This window comes from Plecotus auritus, assembly GCF_963455305.1.
Source record: "Plecotus auritus genome assembly, chromosome: 8".
Classification (NCBI taxonomy): Eukaryota; Metazoa; Chordata; class Mammalia; order Chiroptera; family Vespertilionidae; genus Plecotus; species Plecotus auritus.
In genome coordinates, this window is record NC_137782.1 from 6,144,611 (window position 1) to 6,171,140 (window position 26,530).

General features: G+C 47.7%; 1 protein-coding gene across 2 annotated transcripts in view; it reads right to left on the reverse strand.

Moving 5' to 3' along the window:
- KLHL14 (kelch like family member 14) overlaps positions 1-19,775 on the reverse strand; it is a 103,735-nt gene extending 83,960 nt beyond the window's left edge. For both annotated transcript variants that reach the window (XM_080684212.1, XM_080684213.1), the window contains exons 1-2: positions 19,666-19,775; positions 16,660-17,649 (exon numbers count right to left, since the gene is read on the reverse strand). In XM_080684212.1, the coding sequence (XP_080540338.1) occupies positions 16,660-17,606 (947 nt within the window). In that variant the 5' untranslated portion in view covers positions 17,607-17,649; positions 19,666-19,775. The remainder of the gene's footprint in view (positions 1-16,659; positions 17,650-19,665) is intronic.
- Between the last annotated feature and the right edge of the window lie 6,755 nt (positions 19,776-26,530).

The window sequence follows — 26,530 nt, forward strand, 5'->3', positions numbered from 1 at the left end:
CATCTGGCTGGCTCTTGGAAGAGAGGAGTGACTTCCTGACCTAAGGAAACCTTGGTCCCTGCAGCACAAGAAAAGACGCTGAAAGACAGGAATACAGGATGATGTTGAAAGTTCAAGTTTAGGATAGCACCATGGTCGGCAAACTGCGGCTCGCGAGCCACATGCGGCTCTTTGGCCCCTGGAGTGTGGCTCTTCCATAAAATACCACGGCCTGGGCGAGTCTATTTTGAAGAAGTGTCGTTAGAAGAAGTTTAAGTTTAAAAAATGTGGCTCTCAGAAGAAATTTCAATCGTTGTCCTGTTGATATTTGGCTCTGTTGACGAATGAGTTTGCCGACCACTGGGAGAGCACATCCCCCCAAAATGACTTGCCTTGTGTCTAGGATGTAACAGTAAAAATGCATGTTTACAAAGCCACATTCCCAGGAAAGCAGTTCAGCCATTCGGGATGACTGTGCTGACGGGAACCCAGGCCAGCTCCCATCCCGATGACCTAGAGACCGGATCTATCCATTACTCTAGCTCCGGGGAGAGATTCTGGTGGGGAAACCGGGAGGCAGGTCCTGAGGAACTCAGCCGGCCCCTGCCAGGCAGGCTGTTTCCCGTTGGAGAGTCACTGCAGGAGGGGCTGTGCAGGGACACAGCGAGAAAAGGTAGTTAGTAACCGGATCTATGACCCCTGGCTTCTCTGGGAATATTCATAGCAATGAATAGGAATAGGTGCCCTTTAAGAAAAGGGCGTTTCAGCCGACAGCTTCTAAATGGGCCAGGGTTTGTTTTTAGGGGACGAAGGAGTCTATGGCATCATCCTGGGATTAGGATCAATGAGGAAGATTACTTACTTGGGGTAGATAAGCAACGAGGGACTGAGGCAGGGCTGGGGGGCGTGTGGTGGAGACAATGAGGTGTGGCTTGTGGGATCCTGCTCAGGGACACCCTGCTGCTGTGGGAGGAATGAGAAGCTCTCCTCCTCCCCTTTTCCTCTCCCTCCCGGGGAGCGGGGTGGGGGGAGCTAGTTCTCTCTGTTCCTTGCTGCTTCACCACCCCTGAGGGGCTAAGTGCTGAAGGAAACCTGGGCTCCAGGGCTCTGCAGGGTCTCGGATAACCTCCAATACCCACCACCCCAAAGGACACGTGCGGAGGCCTCCAAGCCCCACACACTCAGCCAGTCCGTGACAGCATCCTTTCCATGATCAGCTCCTTGACAGGCGGAAACCCATCATTGGGAGGAAATTTACTGCATTCTCTGAAGCTGAATTGTGACCCCAATATTGCGTGGCTTGAATCGTCCTGAAAATTCTCTAGGTACCCAAATTCCATCATCGTGAAGTAAATCTCTAGAGTCTGGAAATTCCAATCACTTTCCCTACGTCTCTTTTTTTTTTTTTCCTTCATGTCAGTTAACCAGATTTCTTTTAATTTTATAACACATTTTCTTCAAACTTACCTTTCCGTAAGTCACTATCAGTGTTTTCCCCCATCGTCTATTGATATAGCAAATTGGGAAACAAGCCATTGTTTGTTCACTCCCAGGATTTTCAAAGTGTGGTTTAAAAACCACTGGTAGCAAAACCTCCTGGGACGTAGCTAAATATGCAGGGTCCTGGGCACACATTACAGGTCATAGAATCTCTGGGGGAGAGCTGGGGAAGATCTATTTTATTTAACACACACACACACACACACACACACACACACACACCAGCTCTACGGTTGATCCTCAAGAGAATAATTGAGTTAGGCCCGATTCTCTGGGGCCAGGAAGCAGGCCCTATGCTTTCTTTCTCTTCCAGCTGTGTGTTACCGGAGGAGCTATTGATATGTTGCTGACTTGGATAATTGCTCAACTGCCTGTATAAGTTTGCCTGTATAAATCCAGTTGAAAAGTAACATCTCAGTTAATTTCCCTAACTTAGTTTCTAATTCCTTGTGTCTCAGTTAATTGCCCTTACTTATTTTCTAATTCCGTGTGTCCTATTCTTGACCCTTGTTATGAACTGAATTGGGTCTCCCCCCAGTTCACATGTTGGAGCCTTAAGCCCCCCGCCCTGACTATGTTTGGAGATAGGGCCACTAGGAGGTTATCAAGGTTAAATGAGGTTATAAGGATGGGGTCTTATAAGGCGGAAACCAATTTATAGAGCCCTAATAAGAAGAGGAAGAGACACCGGATCTCTCTCTCTGTCTCTGTCACTCTTTCTCTCTTCCTCCCTCCCTCCCTCCCTGAACACACAGAGGCGAGGCCATGTGAGGACAGCGGGGGAAGGTGGCTGTCTGCAAGCCAGGAAGAAAGGCATCACGAGAAACCAACTCTGGTGGCACTCTGACTTCTAGCTTCCAGAATGATGACAAAACCCGTTTCTGTGGTTCAGGCCTCCCAGTCTGTGCTATTCCATCATGGCAGCTCCAGCGGACGGATATAGCCCTCCTTCCCCAAACGATCCCGCCGACAACAAACACAGGGCAGAAATGACGAGGACGGAGGGCAGAAAAAGGCCAATGAGTCTCACACCCACTTTCGGGAACTGCCCCTTGAGAAGGAGCCTGCTCTGGTGGGACGTGCAGGACGCCTGATTTCCGCTACACACAGTTACACGTTAAAGCAGCCTGCCAGCTGCCGCTGGCATGAGAACGTGGACTATGGGAGCAGGCTCCGGACCTGCTGTGGGGTGCCAGCTACCGTCCACCTGCGGGACACGCTAATGATAGCGATGGTCCAGTGGAGGAAGGGCAGCGGAGGGGTCAGCACAGACACGGCTACGTGGAGAGAAGCGTTTTGCATAAGCTTGTGTGGCAGACTTTAATTAGTGTCTCTAAAGCTACAGCCATAAATCTCTTCCTGCTTCCGGAAATTTTCAGTGTTTCTTATGCTCCGAGATGCTAAAGTTTGCTTGTCATAGAAAGTGTGAAGCATTCTCCAGAAACATCTTTCTGGGGCGAGGTTATTCTTTCCAGGTCAACAAGACTATTGCTTCCTGGTACCTGGGCGCAGTGGGACGAGGTTGGGGGAGGGCTGGGAGGGCCCCCTCCCGTCCTGGCACCTCTGTGCACTCCCTGTGGGATGGATTCTACGGTACCACTTGCTGCTGGCGAGGGCGGCTGCTTCCCAGCTGGAGAAAGTGCAAGCCTTGAATTTATTTGAGTGCATGTGAGTGGTGGTTAATATTTCAGTTTTGCTTTGTCTGCTTTCTCGCTTTCCAAATTTTGAACATAAGAATGACAGTTGAAGTTTGTTAGCTTCCAGAGATTCTGCCTATAATGAGGTACCTTCTCTATGGGACCGAGACTTCCGCCAAAAGAGGAAGATGCTTGCCTTCTACACACACACACACACACACACACACACACAATTTCGAGAGGTTATCTGCTTTCTTGGGCTCTACTGGTAGTACATACTAAAAACTATAAAATTATCAGATACCTTATTTTTATTGATTTCAGAGAGCAAGGGAGAGGGAGAGATAAAACCATCAATGATGAGAGAGAATCATTGATTGGCTGCCTCCTGCACACCCCACACTGGGGATGGAGCCCACAACCTGATCATGTGCCCTGACCGGGAATCAAACTGTGACCTCCTGGTTCATAGGTCAATGCTCAACCACTGAGCCACGCCGCCCGGGCATAAAATTATCAGATACCTTTGATAACACTTTGACCCCTTGAATATCCAGATAAAGAAATCCATGTTCAAATTCCTACCGTTTTTTCACTCAGATCTATGATGGCGGCCTGAAGTCATCTTTGTTATATAACAGAAAAATAAATCTTTTAACGGAAATCCAGACTTTGATTGTTCAAAGAGGGTCATAATCAAAATAGAAATTGTTCCATCCAGAAACATAAACATTAAGCTTGGAAAAAAGTTTGCTAAATATTCTTCCATTTCCACACACTCGAAGCAACTGTTAGCAAAGTAATGGTACCTGCCCCATTTCTAAGATTGGTAAAAGGAATTTCTTAGCAAGAGCTGCGCATATTTTTTTGTTGCTAAGAAGAATTGCAAGGAAACTGTAACAAAGGAAGATGAAACTGAACGAGTTATTATCGTGATTAACTTTTCCATGTCAGGAACCCCTGGGCGATATAGGAATGAAGCCCTCAGCTGAATCTCAGCCACCACTGACAATCCCAGGCTGGCTGTTTCCTGCTGATCCATAAGGAACTGTCATTCTCTTTCAACTGAGGATGTCTGGTTTGTAGGTTTGCCTTTTTAAAACACACACACACACACATATTCTTCTTCTGCAGTGGATCTTATGAGTTATCACTTTCTTGGCAGTCAAAGAATTTTAACCCATATCCCTAAAAACATTGTTGTATAAATATAGTTTGAATAAGAAATTCCTTTAGTGCCTATGAGAAAATGTAAGCAAATAAATTTAGTAATGATTATTTTTTCTTTGAGTAAAATATTTGCTAAACCAAGTTCAGACTATCACTTAAGAAATATCATGCCCAAGTCAACATAAGGCCCACACAGTCACACGAAGAAAACACACAACAGCAAAATCAACCACCGAACACCAAGATTTTAAAGTCTAGACACATGTGTCAATTAGAAGTATCCGAGAGTTTTCCACTGTCCATCTGGGTGCATTTTCTTTTCACTTTTGTCAAACAGAATCCCTAATTCCTACAGAAGATGGGCCAGCTGTGATCTGGGAACCGCAAGAAGCCCTCCTAAACATGCTTTACGACTCTCACCACCCAATAAGAAAAAAAAAAAATGACCAAAGAATTTGACTAGACATTTAAAAAAAGTACAAGTGGCCAATTAGCACATGAAGAGATGCTCTCAACAACATTAGCCATTAGTGAATGCCAACCACAATGAGAGTTAACTTCATACCCATCAGAATGGCTATGGTCAAAAAGACTGACAGCAAGTGTTGGTGAGGATGTGGTGAAATGAGAGCCATTTTATACTGCTGGTGAGAATGCCAAATGGTGTGGCTGCTTTGGAAAATAGCCTGTCAGTTCCTCAAAAGGTCAAACCTGTGTTCAGTGTTAACCGAACACTACATGACTCAGCAACTCCTCTCCTAGGTCTATACCCAAGAGAAATGAAAGCATATGTCCATGCAAAAACTTGTACATTCATGAATGCTCATGGCAGCATTATTTACAACTAGAGGCCCGATGCACGAAGATTCGTGCAAGAATGGGCCTTCCTTCCCCTGGCTGCCGGCACCACCTTTGCTCCGGCCTGAGCCGCCTTTCCGCCTTCCCACGCTGCCCAGAGGCCCTGAGCACCTGGGGCAGTGTGGAATTAAGACCTAAAAGTCAGACAGATGCAGGTCAAACCCCACCTTGACCACTTATTAACTGGCTTGCGCTTGGTAATTCTCCTGACTTATTCTCAGATTGCTTATCTATAAAATGTACATAATAATATCCATTTCGTTAGGGCACTTCGGACTATTGGGAGAATATGTGTATAACAGAACATAGTGTCTGGCTGTGAATGATAGATGTAGATGTAGATGTAGATGTAGATGTAGATGTAGAGATAGAGATAGAGACAGAGATATGAATGAGAAATAATATGGCATAACAGGAGGTACAAATAAAAACACCATCAACCTCCAAACATGATGGAGGTACATGATGATGCAAGTGTCCCACCCCTGGCCGCTTGTGCCTGCGTATGCAAATTAACCCACAATCTTTGTGGTGTTAATTTGCATACTCACTCCTGATTGGCTGGTGGGCGTTGAGAAGGTACAGTCAATTTGCATCTTTCTGTTTTATTAGTGTAGATAGCAAAAAGTGGAAACAACCCAAATGTCCATCAACCGATGAATAAATAAAATGTGGTCTATCCATACAATGGAATACTGTTTAGCCATAAAAAGGAATGACGTACTACATGCTACAACATGGATGGACTTTGAAAACATTATGCTACATGAAAGAAGCCAGTCAGAATACCACATGTTGTATGATTCCATTTATATAAAATGTCCAGAATAAGCAAATCTATGGGTCTATGGAGACAGAGAGTAGACTAGTGATTGCCTAGGCTGTGGGAGTGGGGGTGGGAGGAATGGAGGCTGATTGCTAACAGGTATGGGGTCCTTTGGGGGGTGGTAAAATGGTCTAAAATTAATTGTGGTGATGGCTGCACAACTCTGTGAATATATTAAAACCTCGGATTTTAGTCTTTAAGTGGGTGAACTGAATGATATGTACATTACATCTCAATGAAATGTTTCATATGAATCCACCACAGTCTCTCTAACCTTTCCGTTTGCTGACATGGACAGGTCAAGCAGATGGACCAGGCTGTGGGGCTGGTCCCAGCTCCGGAGCTCGGACAAAGGTGGTAAAAGGGACACGGTCAGCAGAAACACTGTCTATTCAGAGCAGCACAGGGAACTCAGGCTGTGAGAATCCAGCTCCGGGAGGAACGCACGCTATGGAATTAGAAGTCTTAACAGGCAAATAGGAAGGCAATTAGATATAAATAGAACTACGCCTATAAAAATAAAAGCTATTAAGTATTCACAGCCAGACACTACGTTCTGTTATACACATATTCTCCCAATAGTCCGAAGTGCCCTAACGAAGTGGGTATTATTATGTACGTTTTATAGATAAGCAATCTGAAAATAAGTCAGGAGAATTACCAAGCGAAAGCCAGTTCATAAGTGGTCAAGGTGGGGTTTGACCTGCATCTGTCTGACTTTTAGGTCTTAACTACTATGCAATAGACCTATTTAAGATATTTGCATTATAACATAATCTTTTTATTTGTACCTCCTGTTATGCCATATTATCTCTCATTCATATCTCTATCTCTATCTCTATCTCTATCTCTATCTCTATCTCTACCTCTATCTCTACCTCTATCTCTACATCTACATCTACATCTACATCTACATCTACATCTATCCTCATCCATATCTATATTTCCTAGCTTTTCTTTGCAGGGCCTACCTACAAACATCATTTTGGAGTGAACACTTGTGAAAACCTTACGGCAGGGAGACTACAGGAATTGCCACTGACAGTAGTGGTACAGTTGTCATAGTAACCAATCCACCAAATTGGTCTGTGCTCCGAGGCACACACTTCCGCCTCTATGATACACCAGCGTTGGCTGGGATCCCTGATAGTCTCGCTGAACCCTTGTTGATGCATATGAGATGGAAAGTGCTGCGGGCCTACTGTGCATCGGTAAAGCATTACACTTTCCCTTCCGAGTCTCCCTCTCTGCCTCACCAATCGTACACCCCCCCTCCTCACCCTCTTCCTTTGCCCGTGATGTTCTGGTGAGGTCAGCTGGAGGGGTGCTAAAATCCAGGAGCAGACCCTGGCCTGCTGCTTTGTTCTAAGCAGGATTTATAAATGTGACTATGTTCTCTTTGGGCAAAACATTGCCCTTCCAAACCCAATGATTCCTCACGCAAGTGCCAGAACATAAAATTGACTGTCCCACCCCCATCTTCACATACAAAATAGACCTTTATCTGATAAAAAAACAAACAAACAAACAAAAAAACACACATCTCAGGAGTCACTGGACAGAAAATTTCAAGCTAGAACCCAACGCTATGCATGCTGACTGCAGACACACACACACGCATCTACCCACACGTTCCAACAAAGCCTCTCCATTGTAAAGGACTCTTCCTTCTTTCATTCTCTCAGCTGGCGCTTTCTCCCTTCCTCCTCCTCCTCTCCATCTCCCTGGCCTCGCCTGTCTCAGAGGCACCTGAAGGCACATAAGGCGGGGAAGTGAAACCGCCTGTAATTCTCCAGTTCACTTCCCTGCGGCCTCCAGTGAGCCAGGCTCCATACGGTGGCCCAGCTGAGCTGGAAGTTCCAGTCCCTGCGCAGGTGCAATGGACCGGCCCTGGCAGGCAGGCAGCGCCCTGGGAGCGGAGAGCCGGGCCCTGGAGGGCGGGAGGGCGGCTCTGGGAGCGGCAGGAAGGGAGGCCTCTGAGCTCGAGTTCATGAGATGAAAAGGAAGAGGGAAAGAAAGCACTGAAAGACTTCTGTAGCTAAAAAGTCCCCCGTTTCCCCGCTCAGGGATGAAATGGGATACAGGGCAGAGAGCCATCGGAAATGCTCATTTCCCCACTTCCTTCTGATGCCCTTGTGCTCACCTTCGGGGCCCCTTTGACCTCTCCTTGTGTTCATGGTCCCTGACCAGTGAATTCTGTGCCGTCTGTGGGACCACAGACATGTCCAAGAGTTTTCCTGATAGGCAGACATGCATCCAGGTACATGCTGCTTAACGTATCTCCTCGGACCGATAATCGCTGAGTTCCAAAGAGCATTTTCTGTTTACGTAGCTTTTTCCTCATCTCAGCTGACTGTTACCAAGACGCTGGCGTGTGTAACTGTAATCATGACCCCATTTTGCTGATGTGGGACTCAGCTACAGTGGAGGGAGAACACACCTGTGGGGTTACGGGTTCGAAGGCAGCCGTGTGCCCACCACAGCACTGCCTGTTTTCTCAGTTCAGGTGGGACACACGCTGGGGTCACGCTAGGGAAGGCACCCCTGGCTTGGCTAATCCTGAGCAGAGCCCACGGCTTACTCCGCCATCTGGACACCACTTCCTGTGCGATCTCTAGCCACGGGCACCTTCTCCGGGCTCCTGGAAGGCACCGAGCTCTTCTGCTAGAATTCAGCCGTGGGCAAACTACGGCCCGCGGGCCGGATCCGGCCCGTTCGGCTGTTCTATCCGGCCCGCGGAGCCGAAAGAGCGGGGGTTCTCTTGCTCTCCCCTCCGCTCCTTTACTTTGAATTTATATTAGTTCACACAAACACTCCATCCATGCTTTTGTTCCGGCCTCCGGTCCAGTTTAAGAACCCATTGTGGCCCTCGAGTCAAAAAGTTTGCCCACCCCTGTAGATGCTCACGCAGGTGCTGGCCCCTCAGCGACGCTTTCTGTCTCCCCCCGGGCCCCCTCCCTGGAGATGGAATCTTCCAAGACTCATCTTACCCTCTTCGGGAGACAACGTCTTCTTGGGCCACGGGACAAGGCTGCAGCCCGCATACCGGTCTCCCAGCACCTGGCACCTGTGTGATTATTTCCTCTTCCTCCTTATACTGTACACCGCATGGAGTCGGGAATGTGTCCGTCTTATTCAACTCTGGATCTCACAACCTGGCACGGGGCTTGGGGCGTAACATATGCTCAGTACAAATCTGGGGGCTATTCCATAGCAGAACTTCCTGTCCGTGGTAAATGGGTGGGTGTGGCGGCGTCACGGGCCCAGCAAAGCTGGCCCAGGTGGCGGGGGGCCCCTGGCCTCCCAGTCTGCTGTCAGTTCCAGTGCCACTGGGAATTCAGATTGTTACAAAGAATGCAGTAATATTTCATCTCCTCCGTCTCCTCCATGGGCACAACAGGCTGTGCCCTTTGAACCCTGACACTTCTGAAAATCCTGCATTTCGCACAGCAGCGAAGAGCTTTTTATTACACACCTTGACGAACCTAGATTACAAATATATAATTATTGTACCCAATCAGATTATGGGAGTAAAGTTACCACAACTGACCTTTTTTCTTTGGGAAACACTTTTTTTTTTTTTTTTTGAGGACAGACTTTTTAGCTTTTTAATGGAACTCCATGCTTAACTCGGTAAGTTATATAAGCTGGGAATGCAGTGATTTAAATGCTTCTGAATTTGTAATTATTTGTCCAACAAATATTGAACAGCTGCTCTCCACATTCTAGAATTTCCTTGTTCATCCTTTTCTGCTGCTGGTTTCTTTTCCTTTCTTTTTCAGATGGCTTCTCTCTCTCTCTCTCTCTCTCTCTCTCTCCTTTTATAACGATATTAATTTATTTTTTAAAAGGCTTTTATTTTTTTAGAGCAGTTTTAGATTCACAGCACAGAGATTTCTCATCTACCCCCTGCTCCCACCCAGGCATAACCTCAACACGCCCACGGGAGTGGGACTTCTGCTACAGTTGATGAATCTACATTGACACATCTCTTCACAGTTAGATTTCCCCTGTTTTCTTGCATTTTCCTTACTCCTTGTTTTTCTTCTCTTTCACTTCCCGGTGATTTATTTTCTTTCTTCACATCACAAATAGTTGCTATTTTCATTGTGTTTTTTTTTTTTCCTATTGTAGGCGCCTCTAGTACCTTTCTGCTTTTAATGTTGCAAATAGTCCTAAACCTATTGTCCCTAATATTAACGGTGACTGTGGAAGCCCTTCTGCTGCTTACAGTAAAACGGACATATTCGCTGTATCATCTGTTACAGCTGAGCGTCCTTTCCCTGTTAACTCACTCTCCTGCCCATTTCAGACCGTGTTTGTTGCTTCTGTTTGTTTGTTTGCTTTAAAGCACTCAACAGCACTAATTCATGCATCATGCACCATCTGGGGAGTGAATGGAAAGGACATTGCAATACATATATTTTCTGAAATCCTAAATGAACAACAGGAGGCATAAACATGTATGGCATAACAATTGTTCAAATGATTTTCTTGAAACAAAATGTGAACAGCATAAATTTCCAATTAGAACAATCTTGCTTTATGTTATTAAAACATACAGGTTGCTACCTTCTGGCTGCTACCTGTTGTATTCATCACCTGTACGGATCCCTCACGTGCATAGCTTTCCCTGGTCCCCATGGAAACAAGGCTGATGTCACTGGTACTTCAGTGCATAGAAGTCTGGGGCGGGGGGCTTCTGGGTTCAAATCCAAGCATCAAGGCTTTGTTTTAGTTTGTGTTGCTTCCACAGCCATGTTCTCGTGGTTAAACGAAAAGTTCTCATTCTTATAGATTTGTGTAAAATATGTTGGCCCACCCTATTTTCCAGTAAGTCCGTATCACAGGGACAAATCTCAGCAAGCTCCTCATTTAGCCCCTTCACCTGGGAACTGCTGGCTCAGTAGGGTGGACCTGCTGGCTCAGTGTGGTGGACCTGCTGGCTCAGTAGGGTGGATCCGTGGGGAAGAAGTCGGCTCTTCTCTCACACTAGACCGAGCGAGACCCTAAATGCGGACCTCAGTTGTGTTTAAGACCAACGCCGTTTCATCTGGAACTCCTATGTTTGGATTGAGGTCAGATGAGTGAAGTGCTTTGATTACAAATACTCAGAACCGTCTCCTAATGGGGGAGATAAACACAGAGGCCGAACCCCCGACACAAGTGTCCCTCCAGAGGCTGCCCACTTTGGACGAGGCCGGAGCTGCCACGGACACACGGTACTGGATACAGCTCCTTCACGCAGAGTCAGGAGCGCTGACCACACGTGCCCTCCGGTCCAAGCAGCGGGACGTACAGGTTGGCGTTTGGAAAAATAATTGCTCACGTGCTCACTTCTGTGCCTAGATTAGTTGGCTGAATATACGCATGTCAATCTCAGGAAGCAGTGGGTTAAACGTCCCTGAATTTCCAACTAGAAGTTATTAAAATACCATAGAAATGACATGTAACCCTCTTCTGAATAGTGACCAATCTATGGTAGTTGGTTCAATATCTAAGCATCTATGTTTGAAAAAAAAAAAAATGAGCACCTCATTCACTGTTTTAATTAATTACTATTTACCTCCCTGGAATCACTATTGAAATTCTTAAGCCTTAGTACGGAAAGGTGGAATTTTAACTTAGCATGGTAGATTAATTTAGACTCGAATTATCTCCGAGTGGAGGGAGGAAGACCAATGGAACTCTTTCCACTCTTCCCACCAGAGTAAGGACAGCATTTTGTGTCCACTTTGTTCAGTGATGGCTCCCAGGGGCCCAGAGCGGGGGTTGGCCAGCGGTGACTCACAGAACCTCCGGCCTACCTCCTGTTTCCGTGCAGCCCACGCACAGCATGGTTTTACACTCACAAATGGTTGAAAAAATCAAAAGGAGAATAAGAGTGCATGACATGTGAGACATGAAATTTCGTGTCTACAACTGACGTGTTATTGTCACACAGCCACGCCCATTCATTAATGGGTTGTCCATGGCTGTTTTTGTGCCACAAAGGAAGCGTGGAGTAGTTTCAACTTGCCTCATCCCCGACCCCACAAGCCAAAAATAATTACTATTTGGCCTTTTACAGGGGAAAAATAATGCAGGTCCCAGGCCTAGAACAATACCTCAACTTCTTTTAAAGTCAGATACATTCATATTTAACCCTCACAAGTTTCTTTTTAAAAAGGAAGTCTCGTCTATGTAAAACTCTAAGAACAATCACCAGATCATATCCTAGCACAGAGAGGCTCACGGCAGAAGCAGGACACCCAGGAAGAGACACAGACGCCAAGGCCACACTACCTGGACTCAGGTGGGCTCTGCCACCCACCAGCTGTGCAACCATCAGCAAAATGCTTAACTTCTCTGTGCATCAGTCTCCCATCTATAAAATGAGGCTCATGATGGTACCCATCACTTACGGCTATTATGAGCATTAGATAAATTAACATGTAACCTGGTAGGAAATAGCTGCTATAAATAAACATATTTTTTTACTGCATTTTTATGCCAAGAAAATGGAGATACTTAGAAATTAGCTAAGCTCCTAAGTAAACCTCATCATGTTTCTAAATGTGGGGAAAAATATAAGCAAGAATTAAAACGTGAACATGTCCACTTTGGTCAGTATGCACTCTCTAAGCCAATAACATGCATTAATATCTCCTCTAATTGCTTTTTGATTGGAGGATGTAACTATTTGTCTCCCAAACCAGTGGCATAATTTTGCAATCAATGGTCCTGTTTCAGATAATAAACAAATTGTATTCTGAATGGTTGAGTAAATTCTGATACAAAATCTAACTACTTAACAACTCCTAATCTGGGCATATCAAATTGGTAGAAAGGGGAGGAACCATTTGGGGAATGCGTGGTTACGAGCTTAGCTTGTTTTGTTAGGGGTGTGATCAGTTCTCAGAAAGAGAGCCAACAGAAAACAGTGTCTCACGTTTAGAGAAGCACCTCCTGGACACCAAGCCAGGAATCCAGACTGTGGGTTAGACAATCTCACAGCTTTTTAATAATTGCAGGTCGTTGTAGCAAATGGGTCATTAGTATGTCTGATGTTTAGATCTTTACGTTGATTTATGTGAAATCTTTAAATAAACTATGTTTTGGAGAAAGTGAAGTCTTTATAGGGTGGTCTTCTATCTTCTATAAAATATAGTATCTTAAAAACTATACACTAATGCAGAACTCTACACGGGACTGTAACACCTGGTGGTCAAATGTTTAAAAAATGTGATCATTGCCATGAATGCATTTCCACTACAGGTGTTTCTGGAGGAGGTTCAATGGCCTCTGTCACGTACAATAGTAACATCCACTGAGAATGATATTGGTGAAGTGCGATGCTGAGGCTTTTTAATTCTATAACCTTATTCCTTCACCTTTCAGTTAGCATTTATTTAACTCTTCCATTGTGGGAGGTGCAATGAAAATGCAAGAGAGAAAGTAATTAATCCAGTCCAATTTGATTTATTTGGGACAATGACTAAATTCTGCATTAAAATATAAAAAATAAAAAAGAAACTTTGGGCTGCTTAAGATAAACTTAGATTACAAGTCTCCTGTTGTTTACTTCTTAATGTTCTAAAAATTGCATGTCATGTCCCTATACTTAAATTTTTATGCTTTAGAAATCTTTAATAATGACTTTTCCAAAACTTTTCAAGAACTTATTTCTTAAGTTTTAGATTCCTTGCAAGAAAACAAAACAAAATAATGAAGAAAGAAGACTTCAAAGAATTTTAATTTTTGTCTACTCACGTCTTGTCTTAAATGAGTTATGTATATATTTGAATATAAGAAAGTAAATCTCTTATTTTTGAATTTATTACCCTAAATGCTTAGTTTACTAAAATAAAATATGAATATGACCATAAATGACATACTCAAAAAACAAAGCAACTAGACTCTAGAGCAAAAATTAAAAGTTAATTTGGTTATTTATGAAGTCTTTATGCTTGGGTTGCTTTATTTTTCTAGACTTAATAAAAACGCAAAATTACTTAATATTTACAAACATGTTTAAATTTTGTTATATTAATAGGCCTATTTTCTATAGATAACATATTCTTAACAAGTAAATTCTCTTTGAAGTTATTCTATTTTGTTCTTATTCCAACAGACTGGTCAGTTTTCATTTTCCACCTCCTCTGAATTTGGGGAACTATTTAGACTTCAAGAACTACAGGTGGACAAAGACTAATAAATACAATGGATGCCCTTCCATTCAACCGTCTTCAATAAAAGTGATGCCATTGCAAAAACAATGGTTTAACGCATTTATCTCCCTGTTAACCCACACGTCAGGCTGAAAGAACATTTTTATATTATGTTGATACTATAATAAATGGGCTGATATAATGCTATTGGCTGCAACTCACAGCATTTTCTACATTAAAGTTAGTAACTTGATGCTTATTCTTGCATTCTTTTTTTGTGTGAATTAAAATGAGAATAATGCCATTAGTCCCTAAAATTAAAATGCTATAGTTAGCAATAATGTTAACAGAATCTCAATTACGTTTCTTTGAGATCAACAACAGATTCCCATGAACTATTTTCTGTATCTTTCTCTTTGAAAGGAAAATACAGTTTCTCACTATGCAGAAGTATTAGATTCTTGCAGCATCCATGACACTTGTAAGCATTCGGTGGTCAGACACCACTACATATCCTTCCAATGACATGACCCAGTGAACCTGGGACGTGTCACCATGGAGCCGGCAGCCTGGTCTCTCAGCCATCCACCAGGACAGAGCCGGCAGGCCCGGCTGGCGTGCTGCAGGCAGACTAAGGTGGGAAATGGATTTTGCATTTTGAAAGTCAGCCCTTGTAACACTGACTCCTGGGACATACTTATTCGGTACAAGTGCATGGAGGGCCTGAGAAATTATTTATTGGGTCAAATGTATAAAGCTCATGTCCAAAAATTACTCTTCGGACAAGTTAACTCTTAATTTTATTATCCTCCTGGCTTTCTGAATGTATACTAGATAGTACGTATTTTTAAAAACATGGGTACATGTATATTCAGGACTACAACTGTGCTGTGCGATGTATGCTAAATTAAGTATACTGCAGGAAGTTATAAGCGTAAATAATAGAATGTTAATCACCAGTGCCCATTGTGCGATGACCCTTGCCCATCACACTAAGCTTCCCATTTTGATCTTTAAACACGTGAAAAACTCCTACGAAATAAATGGCTATTTCATCGTCTTATTCTCACGTGGATGCTGTGTTCGCTACTTAAGCACACAGCGGTTTGGATTCTTGCTTGTGTTATTGTCTGTCATCTCTCGCTACCCCAGATGATATACGCATCTCTCACAAATACTAGAAAAATCAACGTACAAGGTTCCTAACTTCAAGGTTCCCCATGCCTCCCGCGGGCCTCCCCTGAGCAGCAGGGCTGCCTACGCAACCGCAGGGAATACCTTCCATTTCTTAAAACTTCAGTCACCTGGGTCTGGCAGAACACCAGGCCAGGAAGAAAAAACACTGAGTTCCACAAGGCTGCACAGAGTGGACCCAGGCCTTCCTCCGGACATCCTTGTGAATGGGAAAGTGCCATGATGGACGTCTGAAGCCCGCGTTCCCTGATGTACCACGTCAGAGGATTAGACTGGGGTGGCCTGGCATCTGGGAGCGTGATGTTTCATCATGGGAAACTGAACAGATACCGCTGCTGCTTTTCGAGAAAAGAGACAGCATCCCTAGTCTTGGGCTCATTAAAAAGGGTTTAAAATAGGAGCCAGGAAAACACGACTGTCAGATCCTACAGTATTTTTTGTTTTAATCTCAGCAGCACTGTAAAAAGGCATCCTTTCTCTCTCCCCTTGGACGTGAAATCCGATTTGCAATACACGCCAGGGACAGATTGCAGATAGCTCCCCAGGCTCTCTGTGGCTCCTGTGCAGGCACACAGACCTGGCGGGGGCCATATGATCCCCTTCCTCCCCATTTCCAACTACCTCCCCTTTGAGATGCGGGCCACTCGGGCATGATCCACCGACACCCTGAAACCTCTGGCGTTGCTCTCCTTTGACAGTGACAAGGAAAGGCTTCCCACAAGACAGAAAAGTTTGCCTGGGCAAGTGATGCCTGCATTTCCAGGAGCCACCCTCACAGACCAAGCGCTTGGGGGCTCTCACCCCCTAAAGGAGCAGACCCCAGGGCGCTAAAAACCAGGAACCCACTTGAGAGTCTGATGGAAGAATGCGAGCCTTCCTCTCCCAGCTGCAGGTGCTTCCCGTGGCTCAGGGCAGGTGAAGCCGGGGAGGGCACTCCTCAAGGCAGAATCCACTCACTTTGATTTGAGTTCAAGTGCCTCCCGATGGATGGAGAGGGCTCCAAGGCTGCGCTTTAACTGCCCTGGCCTTGGGCCCCACCTGCCTGCCAATTTCGGTCCCTGAGTCCCCACCTTTCCCGCCCTGGGGGTGCTGAGAACCTGGCCACCCAGAGCCTGGGGAGGCTGTTCCAGGCCCGCCCCTGTTGACCTTCCAGGGACCCCACATTCAACTTTCCCCATCGTCTGGATTGTTTGTTTACGTTTGTTTGCAGCCTGCCAGAGCCCCCGGCCCCGGCGCACCCCGCTTCCCCTCCTCTTTATCCCCTTCCCTCCCCTCCCCGCGGCCTCTCGCCTCTCTCCCGTCCCCCCCCCGCCCCCCCTTAGCTCTCCCCTTCGCCGTCGCCTACCTGCTGGCCAGGCTCTGCCGGCAGTGCTGCCGGAAGGGCATCAGGTGGTAGTTCATGGCGTCGAGCAGCAGTTTCTGGCAGACGGGGTCGCTGCGCATGAAGTCCACTGACTGCACGCGCTCCACCAGCTCCGGGGCCGGGATGAGCGCGAAGCGGAGGCGCTTCATGAGGTCGGGCGCGTGCGGCATGCGGGCCTCGCGGTCGTGCTCCAGCCACAGCACGGACATCTGGAAGAGCGCCAGCTCCGACTCCACGGGCGGCGGCAGCGCGTCCAGCAGGGCGCGCAGCTCCTCGAAGTTGAGCAGCAGCACATCCTCCACCAGGTACTTGTTGGCCAGCTTCTTGGTCTCCTCCAGGCCGTGCAGCGCGGCGATCCGGCACACCTGCTTGTAGTTCTGCACCGAGATCTGGTCGTTGAGGAACTGCACGCAGAGCTTGGTGACCTGGGGGATGTGCAGGATCTTGCTGACCGACAGCACCTCCTCCGCCGTGTCCAGGGACAGGGTCACGTTGGCCGTGTAGAGGTACTCGAGCACCAGGCGCAGCCCGATGGACGAGCAGCCCTGCAGCACCAGGTTGTTGATGGCCCGGGGGCTGGTCAGCAGCTTGTCGTCGGGGGAGGAGGCGGGCGTCCCGGGCTCCTCCTGCGGCGGCGGCGGCTGCTGCTGTGGCGGCTGCGGCTGCGGCGGCTGCGGCGGGTCCTTGGGGGCCCCCAGGCCGTCCTGGCCGACTCCCCCTCCCCCGAGAGGCGGGGGGCTGGAGAAGAGCGAGCGGAAGTACTGCGAGCAGGAGGCCAGCACGGCCTTGTGGCAGTGGAACTGCTGGCCCTGGGCCGTCAGGGTCACGTCGCAAAACAGCTGCTTCCTCCACAGCAGGTTGAGGCCGTGCAGCAGGTTGTCGCTGTGGCTGGGGTCGAAGGTGGAGGTCCGGTCCCCGGATCTGGACATGGCGAGCGGGCTGGGCGCACCTGGCTTTAAACCCTCCTCCAGCCTGGCAGACAGGGGTGGGGGAGGGAGGAGAGGCGCGGGGAGGGGAGGAGGTGGAGAGTGGCGGGGTGGGGAGGGGAGGGGAGGGCGAAAAACAACGATCAGTGCTCCGCCTGGCTCCTGCCCTGTGCGCCTCGGACCCCGACCCCGGGGGATCCGTGAGCGCCACCCCAAGGTCCCGGTCCGGGGTCCGGGTGCCCGTCGGCTCTCTGCCACTCCCCTGGCCGCCGCCCACTCACTTCGCCGCTCACTTTCCTACAACCGCCCCGGCTGGGCTCCGGGCAGCGGCAGCAGCAGCGACGGCCAAGTGGCGGCTGAGGCCGAGACGCCTCGTGGGCTGGTGTCCATGCCGGGCCGGGCGCGGGGAAAGGCCGGGAGTGGGGGCCGAGGGTGCCCCCAGGGCGCAGGGGCCACCGACGGAGGTTCCAGGTCAACGTGTGCCCGACGCACTGTGTTTCGCAGTTGGTCCCCCGGTTTTTGTTTTTGTTTAGGGGGGGAGGGGGAGGGGGAGGAGGGAAGGGGCTCCGACCAGCGTGCGGGTGGGCGAGTCTTCGCCTTCCGAAAGCTGGGAGCCCTTTCGGCGATCCGTGCCGCCCCGAGAAACTCCGGGGCTCATAGTCCGGGGCGCAGATCCAGCCCTTTCTTCTCCCGGGAAAGTGCAGCGGAGCGCGGGGACGGCGCGGCGGGACCGGCTCCTCGCGGACGCGCAGTGGCGGGGGCTGCCCTCTCAATTCCGGCTCCTTCCCTCCCGGCCTGCCGCCTCCCCGCCCCGCACCCTGGGCTCCCCCGGCGCCGCTCGTCTGTACTGATTTCCCAGAGATGCCTCCCCACCTGGCAGGAGACCCCCGCCAGCCCCCCACCCCTTCCCCTCCTCCGCCCCCCGCAGTTCAAGGCTCGGAAGTTCCGACGGGTGTCCCCCTTCCCAGCGGGGCAGCACCGAGGAGGAGGAGGAGGAGGAGGGGGAGGAGGAGGAGGAGAAGGAGGAGGAGGGGGAGGAGGAGGAGGAAGGAAGCGGGGCGACTGGGGTGGGTGTAGAGACAGAACCGGGAGGCATGGGGCGATGGCCCCCTTCCGGGACCCCAGGCGCGAGGGCTTTAACTCCAGCAACTGTGCGAAGTTCAAGTTAACAGGCAGGTGTGGGGGAGGGGCGGGGGCTGTGCAAAGAGGGGGGGGCGGGGGGCGCAGTTGCTATCGCGGGGTCTCTGCCTCCCACCCCCCTCGGCGCCACAGCCTCGGCTCCCCTTCGAGCCCCCCGGTGCAGCCCCAGCGCCCCCCCCAACACACACACACACTCGGGGACCCCCACTTCCCCGGCCCTGGGACTACTTCTGCAAAAAGTCTGAGCCTCCCACAGCCAGGCGGAGGCGGGCGGGGGTGGGGGGGAGGCTAGGCGGATCGATACGCCAGGTCCTTAACCTGTAATTGCACCTTCTAGGGCTGAGCGGAAGGGGACCCTCTCCCCACCTCCGCCCGCGCCGCCTGCGGGGGACATCGGCCTCCGCCGCCTCCGCCCCGGCTCCGCGGGACCCGCCGGACCGGCCCCTTCCACTGCGGCTCAGGGCGCCCGCCTGGCGCGGTCCCGGATCGCCGGCTTCCCGTTTAAACCGGACTGGGCTCCTCGGCACGCACTTCGCCATCCCGTTCCAGGTGGACCCCAGCCCCTGGAGCTCGCTCCCCCCCGCGGCACCCCCCTCACACTCGCCCCCAAAGCGCTGGCTTCCCTGGACCGTCCCCCAGAACCTCCGTGTTTAAGTGGACCCGGTCAGACCTCTCTTCTCTCTCCGCTTCGTCGTCTCCCCCCCCCCCGCCCCCCATCTTTTCCTGTTCCCCTTCCTTCTGCTTCTCCCTCGCCTCCCCCCCTCGTCTGCTTATTTCTTGCAATAGTTTTCATCTTTAGGAGCGTTGGCCACACTACTACCCACCCCCCTCCCCAAAACTCCCTCCCCACCCCTTCCCCCGCCAACAACCCCAAAGACAACAACATACACATAAGGCAGGCAGACACAAGGCCAGAACTTACCTGCTTTCAACCAGCTGCAAAGTCAAGGCTCACTTAAGCTTCCCCCCAAAAAAAATCAATTGTCCTTCCTTTTTAAAGGTTTGCTCTCTCCTTGGGAGGGGATAAACCCGGCTGCCTCCCAACTCCAGGCCGTCACTCTTTACAATTTATTTTGTCGTACATCATTTGATCACCATGAATTAGCAACAGCAAGAAAATGTAGGAGAGGGAGAAAAGAGAGAAAGAGAGAGGGGGAGAGAGAGAGAGAGGGAGAGAGAGAGAGAGAGGGGGAGAGAGAGAGAGGGTGCAGAGCTTTCTGCAAGAGAAGAAGAAGAAAAAATGTACGTGTGACAAATTATGCTACCAAGAAACAACACATCATTATCCTTGGGCCTGGGGCTCAGTGAGTCGTAACGAGAGTAATAGGAAATCCACGGTTGGGGAGAGAAACGGTCGTGCATGGCCGGTGGAGAGAGACCATACAGGGGGATGGATGCTGGAGAGACTCGCAAAATTATGGCTCAAGGCTATTGTAAAAATTGTCGAGCGTAAATGACTGCGATTTCAAACATCTTTGGAAGAAAGAAGGGGAAAAAGCAGGGCCCCCCCCCTCCCTCCCTCTCCCTCTCTCTTCTCTCTCTCTCTCTCTATAAAGAACCGTCAAGTTTTAGTGCGCATTGCTAATTAGTCAATTTCTCTCTGCCTTCACAGGCTGGCGACTTCGCTGCTGAGCTGAAACTGCTAATTTCTGTGACCAGCTTTTTTCTTAGCTGTGATCTGGATGAATGAGTAGCTGTCTCACAGAGATGACAAAAATAAACTCTAATCCCCCCAAAAATTTCCACCACATCTTTCTCATGCATAGATTTATGATCTTCAAGCGCTCTGTGCAATATGCAAACTTTTTTTGTGTATCTGTATGTAAGCTGTTGTCTCCAGATTTCATTATAGTGGTATAGCTGCTCGCGCCCCCCCCCCCCCCCACACACACACACCATGAAATGCAGAAACTGCCTGACTCAAAGTGTGCCAAGGTGCCACTTGACAATGTCTCCGCATTTGGGGTGTGAGTCTGAAGACACTCGCCCTTGCCTAAGGGGGGTGGGGGATGGGGAAGCAGAACTGGTAGAACAGAGGACAGCCCTTTGCTTCACATTTGTTTCCCTGCACTGTTGGGAAACATATTTTCTCTATCATTGTGTGTGATTAAACAACCATCTCTAAACTTCGCTGTCAGTTCCCCACATAAGGGTTCAGAAGGCACATTTTTTTTGTTGTTGTTGTTGGAAGATTATCTTAGTGTCAGATTTGTCTTCCCATTAGGAGTCTTTGATTTACAGGGGCTAGAATCAAGCACTAGGAAACTCAGCTGCAATTTCACAAAGGTAACCTTTCAACTTTGGAGTTCATCTGATAAATAAGGTCGACCACAGAGAGCTCACATTTCTGACCCTGCTTAGCATGCCAAACGAACCCCAGGGGGAGTCCAGAATCTCGGCTGTACCAGAGAGTCATGTGCATTTTGGCAGAGGACACGTTCCCTAGACTTACCGCATGATGGATTGCGCCCTTCCATTTATGACCCTGCATTTTGGTTGTCAGTGGGGGTTGGAGGGTCCAAAAAAGAAAGAAAGAAAGAAAAGCAGAAACAGGAAGGTCCGCCCTTGAACAAAGTGAACATGGAAGACAGCTAGACATGAGTTAAGTGGAGTTTTGTTGGCTATTAAATATATAAGCATAACTCCTTCTAATTCATCTGTGCTCTGATTAGTAAACTTACTGAAATACTCATCAGGGCACCCCCAAAAGGCTGGCTTTTCACCGTCCCCTTTGGTTTGTGAGCGATGGAAAGTCACCTGCTTAGGGGCGGGGAAAACTGAGATTCTTTGGTTCAGAAATAGGGAATTCCCCCATTGAGAATGGTAGACCTTAACATGCATATAGGATATTTCCTCTTACAGAAACGATCCTTCTGAAGTATTTCCCCATCACAAAGGCCTTTTTCTGTGAAGTCCTAGATTATCTGAGAGTCAGACTTTTTTATTCAGATCTTGCTGAGATGCTACATCCTCATATTCATATTGACAGTAGAAAGGCTCCAATACACTGAGTGGCCAGATTATGATGATCTCTGAACGCATAATGATCTGGCCACTCAGTGTGTGTGTGTGTGTGTGTGTGTGTGTGTGTGTGTGTGTGTGTATTAGAGGCCCGGTGCATGAATTCGTGCATGGGTGGGGTCTGGCCAGCCTGGCCAGGGGGAGGGGACATGGGCGGTTGGCCTGCCTGCCTTCTGGTCGAACTCCTGGTCGAGAGGACAATTTGCATATTAGCCTTTTATTATATAGGATGTACACTGAGTGGCCAGATTATCATGCATTCAGAGATCATCATAATCTGGCCACTCAGGGTATACGGTGAAATAAAAAAAAAGGATTTTTGTTTTGTTTTGTTTGGACCAAGTCTACGGGCCCCACTCTTTGTTTTGATTTGTTTTTCTTTTTTGAAATTCCCTTATTTAGGTCTTGAATAGGAAGATCGTGTAACTATAATATAGCACCTTTTGGGGGTTCCGGTTCATCAGTAATTGAAGCTACCAAGTATGTGGAAGGAATGTCACCAAATTCTTGCACATGCAAAGCACAATTTGTATTGTATGCTTTGAGGTTGATCTTTTATGAGCTTCCAATGAAGTATTGGAAGTAAATCCAAAGGGGGATGAGAGTATTGATCTCTTAAATTATTGCCATCTTTCCATTTTATAGTAAAGGAATTTAGGAATGTTTTGTAGACTTCAAAATGTCTCAGTTTTGAATTTCTTTTTTTTTTTCTGGTAGGATCTATCGAACACTAATTATGACTACTAGGATCTTTGTTGCTTCCAAGTAATATAAAAAAGCCGCATTTCAAAAACTTTGACTACCTATCATTTTAATGCTTATGTAACAACCTCAAGGGCATGAGAGGGGGCCAGGGCCTTGCAATTCCAACAGCTGCTGAAATGAAGTGTCTGGTCTGTTTGTTCTGGACTCTAAAGTTGCACTATTTGAGGATGTTTAAAATTCCGGAGGAAAAAATTACAGCTATGGCCATGTTGAAAGCAATGGAAACAAAAATTGATAGTAAAAAAAAAAAAAAAAATCCCTTCATAATCGGTGCGTAAACAAGCATATATGTCACGTAAATCTCACACCTCCAACATCTCGCACTGGTTTTGACCGAAATTACTGCAGAACTTACACATGACCTGACGCTACTGACAATAATAAATCCCATTACGAAGATTCCGTTTGCAGGAATCAGATGCTAGTGCCCAAGCGATTGTAAGTGTCTGAATTTTATCCTACTTGGCTGTTTCACGTCTACGGAAATTGCATCTGCGCGTTTGCTCTGTCCTGCTGAGCACTGCCGGCAAGCAGCTCGCCTCTCTGCCACGATCGTTTTTAAAATGGCAGGAAGGACGTGAACTAGTCCGGAGCCCGCAGCAGAATGGCTCTCACGTGGCAAAGAGAAGCCAGGATTGTCTCACAAAAAATTAAATACATCCGTGTAGTCCTCTAACTCATGCAGCCTTCCTCCGTGGGCAGGGTGATCAGGATTACGCACCGGTGAATCTGCCTCTGAACGGTGGACAGTGGCAAGGTGCTGAAACAGTTGCCACTGAGCAGTCTACGTAGGGCTGCCACCTGCTGAGCAGCTTGCTCTGCCTTCGGGGTGGCAGGGACCCAGGCGGGTCAGTGGCTCCAGGAGCTCAGGACCATCCCACTGGCCTGGATGGACTCGAGATGGTCGTCAGGGCAGCTCGACAGTGTTTTGCTACCTGCCATGGAAGGGCAGCCACCTTAACATTTCTTTTCCCCACTCGGGACTGGAGCATAGACATCAGGGCCTGGCCTCCTCTGGGTTTCTTTTCATGAGTAAATCCTACTCTTTGTGGCCCCACCCTTAGGATCGTTAACAGTGAAAAATGGGTGAATGTGCCCTATCTCCGTGGTCGGCAAACTGCGGCTCGCGAGCCACATGCGGCTCTTTGGCCCCTGGAGTGTGGCTCTTCCACAAAATACCACGGCCTGGGCAAGTCTGTTTTGAAGAAGTGGCGTTAGAAGGAGTTTAAGTTTAAAAAATTTGGCTCTCAAAAGAAATTTCAATCGTTGTACTGTTGATATTTGGCTCTGTTGACTAATGAGTTTGCGGACCACTGCCCTAACTGGTTTGGCTCAGTGGATAGAGCGTCGGCCTGCGGACTGAAGGATCCCAGGTTCGATTCCGGCCAAGGGCACATACCCGGGTTGCGGGCTCGATCCCCAGTAGGGGGCGTGCAGGAGGCAGCCAATCAATGATTTCTCTCATCATTGATGTTTCTATCTCTCTCTTCCTCTCCCTTCCTCTCTGAATTCAATAAAAATATATTTTAAAATAAAATAAAATGGGTGAATAAAGAGAGACATGATCCCATTTTACTGATGGAATAAACTTAAGTAAAGAAGGCCCTCACAGCATCCTCACATCCAGGGAGTGGCCCAACCAGACAAAACTCCTAATTTCTAGTGTTTTATTTTAAATCTTGGGGGGGCATGACCAGAGCGCTCACAAAGCCGTCAGCATCAAGGAGCTTACTGAAGAACAAACAAATCTGAAATAACAATAAAAGAGAAGAAGTGGTGCTATCGACTAGCATTTTGTCAAAAGCCAGTGATTTACTGTTGCCCAAGGTCAACGCTGATTTCATGGCAAACGTCTGGGTTCGCGGGATCTGGTTCTGGCTCTTCTGGGGAGTCTGTTGTTAGCTGTTTTCTAACCACACCCCACTTTCACGCCCAAGTGCCTGTGCTTCTGTTGTGTTTTTACGAGAGGCCTGGGTTCTCTGCAGATAGAAATCCCACCCATCTCTCAAGATTTCTTTCCGTTTCCGTTGAGAAACTTTCCCTGGCAGCCTCGAGCAGAACAATACTAGTTAATACTTTCTGAGCTCCTTACTTGTGTGGTGGACACTGGTCTAAAGCCTTTAGATGTTTTATTTTCTTAGTCCTCTTGCTAATCTTATGTGAGGGTATGGTCAATGATCCTTCTTGGGAAAAACACCCCAGTGTAACATGGTTTTGCTGCTGTTCCCCATCAAAAGTCTAGTTCCCCAACCTACCTGTGTGAGCTAGTCCGTGACTTGCTTGGACCAATAGAATGTACCAATAGTGGCTTTGTGTCAACTCCAAGTCTGAGCCTCAAGAGGTCGTGACGACTTCAACTATCCCTCCTTGAACCCTGCCAGCTGCTGTGTGAGGAAGCCCAGGTTAGCCTGGTGGCAGATGAGATGTCACACGGACTAGCCCTTCCCCAGCTGACCTCATAGCTGTACTCAGATGTCTGAATAAGCCCGGCCCCGACAGGAGAACCAACATAGTTCGAATTACTGACCCACAGAACTCTGAGCTAAATAGATGCCTGCTGTTTCAAGCCATTTGTTTTGAGGGTGAGTTGTTCCATAGTAAAATAAGCTGACAAAGAACGGTGCTTGTGTAATTTTACCAAAGAGCAAAATGAAGTGCAGAGAAGTCTACTAAAATGTTCAGGGCCACACAGATTTTCAAAGGTAGAACTGAGATTTAAACCAATGTAGCCTGGCTCCAGAGATTAACTACTAGTATTCTGCTATGCTGCTCACAAAAGAAATGCCTGCCGTCGGTGAACTTCATTCATTCACTCAGCATTTATTATATAACAGACAAATTGCCAAACCTTGTAGATACAATTATGAATAACACTGCATCCTTGCCCTCAAGGGGCTAACGTTCTCAGAGGAGAGACAGGCAGGTAAATTCGACCCAGTGATTGGATAACTACAATGTGATCATGGTTCTAATAAGGGTTTATATCATGAACTACTTGAGCAGGAAGATGTAGGCCCCTGACTTCTCTATAGCACTTATTATCTGTAATACTTTTGACACTTATTACTTACTGCTTTACATCATTAGTTGCTTATTTAGGGAAATACAGTATATTTTATGATTTTAACTAGATAATAAGCTTCTGGAGAGAAAGAGCCTTGTGTGAGGTAAAGCCTCCCATGGTACATAACTCTGTACCTTGCCCATAGTTGCTATTAGATAAATATGTAGATGGATGATTAAAGGTGAATTTTCAAATTTATTAGGATAACAGCAGAAAGAACAAGTGGGTATTTAACAATAAGAGACTGTATTGGGCATTTGACCAAAGTGCTGTTACTCAGTCCCTTGATTATGCTGATCTACTGTCTAAAATGGAATAAATCTTTATTATATTGGGAAATAAACTATTGTTCACAATACATAGATAAGAGCTTGATGGGACCTTAGCGAGTGCTTCCCTCAAATCCTTCACCGATGGCATCCATCATTCAGCAAAGTGCTGTGAACACTTGAAGAGAGCAGTTACTTTTATGGAAATATTAGTTAAACTATTAAACGAGGGTAGCACAGTGTCCTGGTTCTAAGCACAGGTTCTGGAAGCAGAACTACCTGTGCTTGAATCTCAGCTCTGTGACCTTGGGCAAGCGCCCTCTCCCCCCAGGTTCCTCATCTGAGAATGGAGATAATTACAGAACCCACTTCCCAGGGCTTTATGATGCTTACATTTTTGTAAATATTTGTAAAAGTGCTTCGGACAATGTCAGATGCATAGCAAGTGCCATGTAAATATTTGTTAAATAAAAATTAAATAAACATATGTAGCTGGAGAGTTCTCAATAAATATTGGAGGAAGGCAGGAATAAAGAAATCGCTTTTCACCCTAGCCAGTTTGGCTCAGTGGAAAGAGCACTGGCGTGCAGATTGAAGGGTCCCAGGTTCAATTCGGGTCAAGGGCATGTACTACCATTGCAGGCTCTATTCCCAGCCCTGGTCAGGGA